The following is a 10,692-nucleotide window of genomic DNA, read 5'->3' on the forward strand; positions in this document are numbered from 1 at the left end:
CCCCGCATCCCTCTGCCTCGTCACGTGGAGTATCGACTGGTTCTCGACGCGAAGCACCTCGCCTCGAGGCATGTGGATTCTAGTGTACGCTTGGTACAACGCTCAAAGACTGATCATGCACAACAAACATATAGTACATAGAACCTGTTCCCAGACCGGCCTCTTTGGGTACATCCATATATCGTTATACCTAACCAGGTGTAAACGAACAAACCCCCGCTCTGTTGCATCGAAAAACGCCCTGCTAATAGCTAACCGCGGAATCGAACCTAGATCATATGCTCGATATGCTCGAGACAGAGCAGATAGCTGCCAATGCGAAAAATGTACCTGGTATATTACTGCAAGCCTGCGTGGTATAGTGCGTTCTGGAACGTCTCTGCGCCCTCGCCATTGCCGTTGAAGCCAAAGAAGTTGAACCTTTAACGCACGAAAGTCAGCACTGCGTCGATGTTACTGTATAGGGAAAGTGGGTCGTTGATAGCTGTAGAAGTCGGAATAGGCGTTGCTGTCGGAAGAATTCTGAAGGAAGACATACCAGTCTTCCACGTTCAACGTTGTGGGCACAATGGGGTTCTGTCGTCCATTGCTGCTATTGCTCCAGTTATCGTCGGCTGAAGCATTTTGCTGATTCTGCTGCATAATGTCCATCTGCTGATGCCATGCTTGGGGGTTGTTATGGTCAAAGCCTGGCATCGACGCGCCCCCTTGCATTGGCTGCTGGGATGGCATGGATTGCTGGCTCGGGTCGTTGCTCGCCGGATGCATCGCCATCGTCTGTGGTCGCGACAATGCAGGGTCGACAAGACTATGATTTTGCGATGGCGACTGCTGCTGGATGCTGAGGTTCGACTCTGCAGGAAAGAGCTGATCAGGTTGGAAGTTCTGCCACAGCTCCTGGGAAATATTGGGAGATTGGCGTGTAACCAAGAAAAAATCTGGAGGAGTGCCAGGGTATGAGTACGACGGATTGAATGGCGTTGTAGGTCGTGTTCCAGATCGCGATGGACCCATGAAGGCATCATTGTTCTGGCGTGACATCTGTGGTGACCCATGTGTGATTTGTGGCATTTGTGGCACTTGCGGCAGATCTCGAGAAGGTGTTACAGCAGGTGTCTGTGGCCTCGAACGCTCATAGGACACCTGCGGGGCTGGAGGGCCATTGACTTGTGGGAAGCCTCCGAAGTCCATATCGTCAAACTTCCGCTTCTGCGCGGCTTCCTGTGCGGGCTTTGGAGGTGGCTGAGGCATTGAGGGTTTATTCTTCTGATGTCGCTTGCCGGCAGCTTTCTGCAAGCGCTCCTCCAGATGCTTGTTGCCCAGGATGGATTCGAACAGAGTATGCACCATCTTCGCCACAAGCCACACCTTCGAAACCTCCTTCAGCGCGTCCATGCATATTTGCAGCCGTTGCTCCGTAGCTGATACGATCGACTTGTTCGAGGAGCGCATTTGATAGACGTGCATGATCAAGGCGGAGAATAAGCTGTATACTATGAATGCGGGGGTGTACCGGATTTCGTCGTGCGCGCGAAGGTTTTCAACGATGGAGGTGATCATGGCAGCTGCTTGATAGGCGATTGTTCGAGAAGGATATGCGTGTTCGTCGAATCCGTTGGTATTGTTCGCTTTCGGGGAGCCAGCCGGTGGCATATGGGCTCGATGTAACAGGCAGAGCGTGGTGCTGTTGAATGTCAGTCTCGAAATATGAGCAAGAAGCGGTCTACATACTAGTAGTTCGAGTGCAGCAACGCCGCCCAGAAATGGTGCCGTGATTTGTCCCATTGCACATCAGGGGGACAATTCTGCAGCCAGTCCGCGAGAGCCATATCGCTGTGGGTCAGATCGAGAGCGTTTCGTCTGAACTTGGAAGCGACGGAGTATTGCTGTGAGAGGACCAGGCCCATGATCTCGCAGAGCTTTACGTAGTTGATGAAGAAGTGAACGTGTACAGGATCGGGCGGATACTCTGCGGGTCGGTCTGGCTCGTCCTCGATGAAGTCGTCCTCGGTAATCATCTCAACGTCCGAGTCTTCGGGATTGATGGCAACAGGGCGTCCAAGCGCCACGGCTACTGAGCGGTCCCGCGAGAAGAGCGACCACCATATGCGTTTCCAGAGCCGCTTGTCGGACTTGCTGAGCTGCGAGCCTTCAACGCTCCGATGCATACCCGAGCCCTGGGCTATAACGATGCCAACTCTGCTCCAGTAGAATACATTCTTGGTGACATCCTCGGGCCCTTCCCAGTACCAGCCCATCAAAATGGTAGACTGCACTATGGTCACTCTATCATCTTCGTAGTTGGCATCGAAAAGAGCCTTTGCGCGTTTGTAGAAGGTCATGGCTGCGGGCGTGGTCGAGCCATTCGCGTCCATGAGCTGGGGATTGGTGCAGACACGCGACCCCGCCAGCAGGATAGCTTGTAGCAGCAGCAAAGAGGGCGGATTCTTTGGGTCCCTGTATTGTCGCATGAACCTGCTCCTGTTTATGACTGGCACCACAGGAGCAACCCATTTGAAGAAGGCATCGACCAATTCGTCGCACAGCGCTCGCGGGGGAAGCAGGAACGCACCCCGTTGGTGGAGTATCTCGATTTCCATGTTGTCCAGCTCGTTCACGCGGGCCTTGGCTCCGCGCACATTCTCGGGCAGCGGGTAGTGCACCGTGTCGGTGGTCCCATAGCGGTCGTGGACCAGCAGGGAGAGGTTGGAGGACTCGCCCAAGTATGCGACGCGGCCGGCGTCTTTGATGGGCGCGCGCGCGAACTTGGGCTTCATGAACTGCACGTAGGTGCCATTGTGGGCGGCCTGCTGGGCGGCATAGGCCGGGGAGACGGTGGTGGAGGGGGTGCCGTCGGGCGAGTTGTACACGGTGGTCTTGTCGCGCTGCTGCTCGCCAGGCGTGGCGCTGCTCGGTGCGGGGGAGCGGTCGTCCTCGCCGAATTCACTGCGCGCGTGTTAGGTGGCTCCTTGCTGGCCGCACGGGGCCCTACCTCTGCGAATCCTGCGTCTTCACCGCGGCCGTCTTCTTGCGCTTGGGCGTGGGGATGCGGCACTCGATGGAAAAGGCGGTGCAGTTGGTGCAGGGCACCCCGAGGCTGGCGGCGTCGCAGCGCACCTGCAGACGTCAGCTCACATTGGGCCAGGCGGGCGTGCTGGTCGGCCGCTTCTGCGATTACTCACTTTCCGGGCATGGCAGGCTGCGTGTTGTTAGCACTCTTGATTATGGCGATGCTGCTCGGTGCCTCGGCACCTCGCTGGCCTCGGCTCGCCTGCTCGCTCGCTCGTTCGCGCAGGAACAGCGACGCGCCTGGAGCAGCCGTGGCCCAGCGGCGCGGATGCGGTAAGAGGTATGGGACTTACTCTCGCAGGCCCTGCTTGCGCGCTGTCGCCGGAAGGACGGGTGGCCCGGCGTCTGCGAGTGCGGTTGCGCGTTTGTGTTCCTGCTGCTGGTGAGCACCGCTCCGTCTGCCGTGGATGCGCCCGCACTGGCGGGGACGTACGGAGGGAGGCCTGGCTGCGCGGCCAGCGCTGGCGGCGGCGGGGCGGGCGCCGACGTCGCCATGAAGCTGTGCTCCGACGACATGCTTCCGGGAGTCTCTGGCGGGTTCGTGGTGGGTTCGGCGGTGCGCTGGCTGTGGCTGTCTGCACCTGGCCCACCGCGAGAATGGACGCCAAGGCAGCGGCCACTAGCTGCTCCCCAGAACTCAGAGCTCGTCTGACCAGGCACCGCGAAGCCTGCACCCGCTGCCTCCTCTTTGTCCAGCCGGTAGAAGTCTGCAAACATGCCCGCGACCGCCGTTGTCATCGTCATCGTGGAGATGCTCATTGTCCGCAACTGTCCATGCCTCAGCGGCCCTCGCTCATGCCCCGTGGGTGCTGTGCTCGACTGCTTCTCTTGGAGTCTCTCCCGAAGTGATTAGCAGATACGAGGTCGATCTCAGGAAGACTGCGCTGCGAATAGCCCAATCTGGCGCCTTCTTCATGCTCGCATCACATCTACTATATAGTCCACACGCAGACTGGCCGCTGAAAGAGGGCCATTCTACCCAAGATGCGACTGTGGCATGCCATTTCTGCGCCTCAAGCAGTGCATGGTTTCTCCGCGAAGACCACCCTCCGGTGATTGGTGGACAGCCACGTCACCATCGCACTGAGGTTTCACTTGTTTCCCTCCATCATGCCTTCATGAGGCGCAGCCCCCACTACCTAATTCTGAACACCGCTACGAACCCGCAATTTCCACACTGTAGTATTCCATTTCGTACGGACATTTCCTTTGCTAAGGCTGAGTGCATGCTCTGGTGCGGAAAGTTCCAAAGGTCTCATGTAGGGGTAAGGGGTGCCTCGACGTCGATGATAATTTGCAGTTCATTTTTAGATGTTTCACCGACACCCAAACGCGTCTCTCGCGCCTTTTCAAGACGCTTGGGTCTCCGACCGCTAGCACGCCGATGCCAGTCTTAGTCCTCCGTATCTTCCTCGTATCCCTAATTAGGACGACTAGTCTACAAATCCGTGTTCAGTCAGCGCGCACCGTATCCCACTGTGGGCAAGCACGGGCTCCGAGCGCTTTCGACTGCATCATTGCTTGTTGCCTTGAGAGTCGTTACGAGGCCTGCGCGATTTTGATTTTTTTTTTTTCTTCCTCTCGCGATGGTCCAAGGTTGGCGCCTAGAGCGAGGTTCCCTCCCGTCGGCGCTTGAAAGCCTCGAGTTTGACCCGCTTGTTGTCGGGGCTGATATACTTGAGGTGCACATCTCCAACCGTCTCGTTCTCGACCTGATTTTCGGTTGCAAAGAGATAGTCATCATGCTCCTTGGGGTCCAAAACGATTTCCAGTTGTTTGACCTGACAGAAGTGAGTATACGAATCGATACTTTACATGCACCCAGCTAACGTACCTCCACCTCAAAGATGAGCTTCATCCAACTCTCGATTCTTCCTTGGGTCCTGGGAATGTCGAACGTCAAGTGAGTCGTTTGACGAACAATTCTGGTCGCTTCAAGTCCAGTTTCCTCCTTTAATTCACGCACCGCTGCATGTAGTAGCGATTTATCAGGTTCATCGACTTTCCCACCGGGGATTTCCTACAAATTGTCAATGGATGTCCAGGCAAAAGTGCTTTGTAACATGCGTGTACCCCAGATGCCAGATGCCAAGAGGCATTCCTGGGGTACCTGATGAAGGAGAACAACGTACCCAAAAATCCGGAAAAGCTGTCTCCGACGAAGCTCGCTTGACGAGTAGCAATTCTCCTTTCTCGTTGAACACTACAATCCCAGTGCATACCGCGTTGAAGTCGGGATTCTGTTCGAGGTACTCTTTCTCGGTGACTTTGTATTTCTGCAGCGATTGGTCATAATCGAAAGACGCAACAGCAGCGGGCGCGGCCATGATGCTCTCGTTAGAGGGAGCTAGAGCTAGAGCACTTGTCTCCATGTTAGACGTAGGTCGGACGCTTCTTCTAGTTGGCTGGTGCCTGTTGCTGAGCGGTCAACAATCACACAAGTGCGGTTGCCTTGTACTATAGATGGCGCAAGGCGGAATTGTTTTCTTTGCGCACGGCTGCCAAGAGGCGATGAGTCTGCCACCCGCGGGCAAATGATCTTGTATTCACGCGCACTTACCATCCACTAACCGGTCAACTTTTACCCAAAGCGGATGTCACCATGCGACAACTTCAACTTCATTCGAGCAGGAGTGGCCATTCGGCCCGACAACGACACTCGACCTCGAAGAATGATCTGTGCAAACTGACAGCACTTTTTGCTGCTCGGTTCGATTAATACCGTCAACAAGACCAAGGCTTGACTTTGTGGTGGTGACTGCAAGATGATCGTGGTATGATAAGGAAGATATTTCTCCGCAAAGTAGTGGGTTTCGTCCGCCTCCACGTTCAGGGTCCAGCGAGTGCCGGCGCTTTTGCTGCGGCCAGCTAGCCTCTGCGAGGCTAGATCAGGCTACCATCTCAACACCGACACATGGTCAGAAAGAGGTGTTCTGGGTCCATCAATCGGTCAAACACTGGAGAGTCCGTGAACGAACCTTGGACAGCCCTCGCGCACTCAAGCACGAGCGGCATACGCATCGCACGGCGCCGCCTCACATTCACCTTTTCGAAAAAGCATTGAGCCTGCATGGATTAAATTTGATAGAAGTGGGGACACATACGCTTCCAGAAATGTTGACAAGATGCCGACATTCTCGATTTCAGAGATGGTGGACAGCCTCCGCAATCGCGCGCCTAATTCACCGCCTTCAAAGTGCACATCAACGGCTTCTTCTCCCAGATAATATAGCAATTCTGGTCTCCCCAGTTCCTGCTCTCCTCGCAAAGCTCCAGGTCGAATGTGTAGAGGACCCTCGTCATGATTAGACGCATCTCATGGTACGCCATGCTACGGATAGTCAGCACGCCGCCAATTATCATCGAGGGTCTTGAGACTTACTTCTTGCCGATGCAGTCTCGCGGCCCAACATGGAAGGGCTGCACAGCATGGCGCTTGTCACTTTCGAAGCGCGGGTCCCCAAGCCAGCGCTCTGGGACGAAGGAGAGCGGGTCTTTGAAGTTGCTGGCTGATGTGGACATTGCTAGATGTGGTGCGCTCACCATGTACTGCCATCTAACTGTTAGCTCATCACATGACTGATGTAGAGTGGGAAATGATTACGCCTGGTGGAATGTAGTGTCCGCAGATAGTGGAACCCTGGGGCGCCGACACTCGAGGCCTCCCCATAGCCACAGGTGGGTACAATCGCAGCGCTTCCTTGATACAAGCATTCAAGTACGGCAGTGTAGCGCACTTCTCAATGGTCATCTCCTCTGGTCCTGAGAAAGCTTTTCGTATCTCCGTAGAAAGTTCTCGCATGGTGCGTGGATGATCCAGCAGCAATGCCGTTAGACCCGATACCAGTGTCGCCGTAGTCTCAGTCCCCGCGAGCATGAAGAGGCCCGCATTGTTGTCCATCTCCGCTCGTGAAAGCCCTTTCTCTGCCGACTTGCTCAAGACCAGGTCCCAGATGTCTACGCCCTCGTGCTCGCGGCCCTTCTCGAGCCTTTTGGCCACACGTTCCTCGGCGAAGCTGTGGTGTTCGTATTGCTTCTTCACCATGACAGATTGAGGGATGAGTGATTTGAACGTCTTCTCCACAAGCGGATAGTCGGCTAGAACGCTGAGCCGGGTCCCTGCTTTGATGCCCCTGAAGATAGCGGTGACCCACGGGTCGTACTTCGCTTTGGACAGCATTTGCAGAGGCTCGCCGAAGGTCAAGTCGCCCATGATGTCGAATGTAGTAAAGTTGTACATTTTGACCATGTCGAACTTGCGGTCCGGATCCTCCTCTATGCCTTCGCGTAGTTTTTCCGCGAGGAGGTTGATGTACTTCAGGAAGAGGGGTTCCTGTTGCTTGAGCGCGCGGTCGGAGAAAGCAGGATTGAACAAGCGGCGCATGCGGGTGTGATCGGCGTCTGGTGCAATAATGAGGGAAGTAGCTCCGTTGATGTATTTTCCATGACGGCTCCAGGGTTTGTGTGGGCCCGATACACCCTTGCTCCCATGGCCGTATATGTCTTTCCATGCGTCGGGATCGATGAAACTGACCTCTTCTGGAGAGATGCGGACCACGGTGCCGTACTGTTGGTGAAGACGAGCCACGCGTCTGTGCTGTTCGCCATTCCATGTAGCGAGCACGGCAGGTATGTGGCTCACTGCGTGGAACTTGGGACCGGGGAACTTGCTCAGAGGGTGGAGATAAAGTCGATAGATGGTCCGAAAGACGAAATAGCCGATCAACTAGTATAGTTAGCAGCAGAGAGATTAAGATTTCGTTCGCAACTCACAGTAGCAAGCGTCAAGGTAATCAATACTCCCCCCGAAGCATTGCGGAAGAGTTTGAATAACAAGGTAGATGTGTCGTCTAGAGTGGAAGACATCATTTAGTGGTGACAAATGCCGTAGAGTCTGGGGGACGATATGAAATGAGCGCTTGACACGCGCGGTTTTATAACATAGGTATGCACTGCTCGCCTGGCGAGTCGGAGCCGGAATTGTTCGCTGCGGCTAGGTGAGTTACGCAGTCCCGAAAGGCCGGTCATCCAAGTTAAAGACAAGGTCTGTTCTGCGGCAGGATCATTGTGACCCTTGGATATATAACCTTGGATTACGAAGTCCCTGTCAGAATATCGCAAAAGTGGGACTAGCGGTTTCGTACGTCATTTTATATACAATGTAGTCTTATTGAAAGGTTGTGCACCATTTCTTCACACTGCAAGTTACACGGCACATTAGCTCTAGTTTGGCTTTGAAGCACCCAGGACATGACTCAAGGTAGTTGAGCATGCCTGTATCAAGATCGCAACGGTCGTGCACATAACTCGATCACTAGCAGAGTATGCTGTGCCGTTTAATCGCTTCCTAGTACGGTTTACGTTACATCGAATGGTCGGACACGGGATTCCGTATATTTTGTGGCTCTGCGCAGCACCCCGAACACTATCTCCGCGATTTAGCGTCATGCACGCGGTCGCAACTGCAGTGTGGATTAACTGCAAGGTCAAGGCCCACGAACAGTGCGTTATTTGCTGCAGTGATATAAGGTAACAAGAGCTAGTGCGCAACAAGCTCGGTTGCCCGGCACGACTACAGTTCGATAAGTACGTTCGAGGACTGGTACGACAACATTGGCAAAGGATACACCGACGCGATAATACCCGTTATTCTCAGTCGGCTCCATGCACTCAGAGAACTGCGATTCGTTCCATGCAACAAGAACTTCTGGTTTTGCCACTTTTTGCAAGAGATGACAGCTGCTTGCATTGCACTGAGGCTCCAATTCGTCACAGGAAGTTGTTTTCCAACAACTCAGAGAGGTGCAAATCTCAGACCGGCGTCCGGAAATCTCTATTCCTTCGTCTATGTGCTGGGAATGGGCTGCCTTACTCGCACACACTCCGCGCCTAGAGTACTTCTCGATACATATGTTGGGAGCCGGATCGTCCAATGAATTCACGTATTTCCCGAGTGACCTGAATGTACCTGGTTGGTTACATCCCACCCAGACACCCAAGTCGAACCTGGAGACACTGGTGTTTTTCCTCTTCCGGCGTAGACGCCGACATTATCAACACCATACTCAGCAACTGCAGGGCTTTGGAATGCTTTGTCTACGGACCGAGACAAGCCCTTCGAACGAAAGGTACGTTCCGAGGGGTATAAAGAACGCACTCGCCAAGCAGAGTTTAGTAATTGATAATCAAGGTAGTCAAAGGACTGTAATTCTATGTGAAGCTATTATTGAAACTTGTTTTGACCACTGCTAGACACACGACTGGCTTGTAGGTTCGACACCAGGTGATGTTCTCTTTCCTATTCCGTACCCTTGCAAGATGGGAAAGCTAAAGATTCTCTGGTGTGAGTATGGGGCCTTCCTTGCGAACCCTGTTCAAGCAGATCCCATTCCCAATTTTGATCGATACATCTTGTTTTCCCCCACATTAGAATTTCTACACCTTGAAAGAACTGGCGGACACATGGGAGGCATAGACGAATCGCGTATGCTGGACATTTTGCTAGAGAGGAAGACAAAAGTGCTTCCCAATCAGGCCCAGAACTGCCGTGCCTTTTCCATATACGCCTCGTCGTTACATGTTTCGCCGTACTTCGCCTCAAAAATCGGATGACCCTCAGCACCAACAAAGTATCTAAACTTCGACTCCCCATCATCAACAGCGTTCCACGCAGCCTCTGCCACGTCCGTCGCGCTCTTTGCGCCCTCGGCCTGATCAGACATCGTCATTGCCTTGCCCATCGTTTTCGCGCCGTTCTCGACATACTTCTGCAGAACATCCCTTCTCTCCGGCTCCTCACCGCTCAAATTCGGCTGCTGTCCCATGAGCGTGGCCAGGAGGAGCGGCTCGGCATCTGGGAAGTTGTTGGTACCGAACTTCGTGCCTCTGATTCCACCTACAGGCACAACATTTTTGACAGCGATGCCGTGTGGAGCAAGTTCGTGATACAGCGACTCGGTCAAGCCCTCGTACGCGAACTTGCTCGCGGTGTAGAACGAGAACAGCGGGAGGCCGAAGTGTCCGGATCCAGAGGTTATTCCAATGATGAGGCTTTGTTTTCCAGATTTCGTCGCCGATGAGCGAAGGTGGGGGATAGCGAGGCGGGTAAGCTGTGCCGGGCCGAAGAAGTTGACTTCGAGTTGCTTGCGGAGGTTTTCCTGGGAGAGCAATTCGAAGGCCCCGATGATGTTGATGCCGGCGTTGTTGAGGAGGACATCGATGGTGCCGTAGGCTTTCACTGCAGCGTCGAGAGCTGGGGAGAAAGTGTCCGGGCTACTCAACTCGAGAGCGACAAGGAGGAGTCGTGCAGAGTCTTGGGATCGGAGTGCTTGGAGGTCCTCTGAAGCAGATGGGTTCCGGCTTGCAGCGACGACGTTCCAACCCTTGGAAAAGAAGAGGCGAACGATCTCGAGGCCAATGCCGGAGCTGGAACCGACAACGAAGATGGTTCGGGCCATGATGAAAGCTATGTGCAGGTCTTACGGAGATGCTGAGAGAATGAACTGTCTGTTTAATCTGCATGACCGACCAGATCAGTGATTTATATATCTTCACGTATTTCTATAGCTTGAGATTATACATTCGATAGTCGCATGGTATTTCCTCCGGACGCTTTCGGCCGGA

At 54.1% G+C, this 10,692-nt stretch overlaps 4 protein-coding genes across 4 annotated transcripts; all 4 read right to left on the reverse strand.

Annotated features, from left to right (window-relative positions):
* Positions 1-57: 57 nt before the first annotated feature.
* On the reverse strand, positions 58-3,626 carry CC84DRAFT_1166005 (uncharacterized protein). The gene is made up of 7 exons (XM_018178852.1): positions 3,503-3,626; positions 3,363-3,442; positions 3,183-3,199; positions 2,993-3,117; positions 1,732-2,946; positions 539-1,684; positions 58-420 (listed from the first exon to the last, which is right to left on the reverse strand). The coding sequence occupies exons 1-7, from the start codon at positions 3,562-3,564 to the stop codon at positions 339-341; spliced, it is 2,727 nt and encodes a 908-aa protein (XP_018034208.1). The 5' UTR covers positions 3,565-3,626; the 3' UTR covers positions 58-338.
* A 1,047-nt stretch (positions 3,627-4,673) lies between these two features.
* On the reverse strand, positions 4,674-5,396 carry CC84DRAFT_1188403 (uncharacterized protein; the record flags this gene model as incomplete). Its single annotated transcript, XM_018180987.1, has 3 exons — positions 4,674-4,850; positions 4,904-5,089; positions 5,202-5,396. The coding sequence occupies 3 exons, from the start codon at positions 5,394-5,396 to the stop codon at positions 4,674-4,676; spliced, it is 558 nt and encodes a 185-aa protein (XP_018034209.1).
* Positions 5,397-6,246: 850 nt separating this feature from the next.
* Positions 6,247-7,935, reverse strand: CC84DRAFT_1219107 (cytochrome P450; the record flags this gene model as incomplete). Its single annotated transcript, XM_018183055.1, has 4 exons — positions 6,247-6,400; positions 6,452-6,618; positions 6,674-7,795; positions 7,843-7,935. 4 exons carry the CDS (start codon positions 7,933-7,935, stop codon positions 6,247-6,249), a joined length of 1,536 nt encoding a protein of 511 aa, XP_018034210.1.
* A 1,427-nt stretch (positions 7,936-9,362) lies between these two features.
* On the reverse strand, positions 9,363-10,652 carry CC84DRAFT_1166010 (NAD(P)-binding protein). The gene has a single exon (XM_018178853.1). The coding sequence runs from the start codon at positions 10,524-10,526 to the stop codon at positions 9,600-9,602; it is 927 nt and encodes a 308-aa protein (XP_018034211.1). The 5' UTR covers positions 10,527-10,652; the 3' UTR covers positions 9,363-9,599.
* Between the last annotated feature and the right edge of the window lie 40 nt (positions 10,653-10,692).

Source organism: Paraphaeosphaeria sporulosa, assembly GCF_001642045.1.
Source record: "Paraphaeosphaeria sporulosa strain AP3s5-JAC2a unplaced genomic scaffold CC84scaffold_7, whole genome shotgun sequence".
Lineage (NCBI taxonomy): Eukaryota > Fungi > Ascomycota > Dothideomycetes > Pleosporales > Didymosphaeriaceae > Paraphaeosphaeria > Paraphaeosphaeria sporulosa.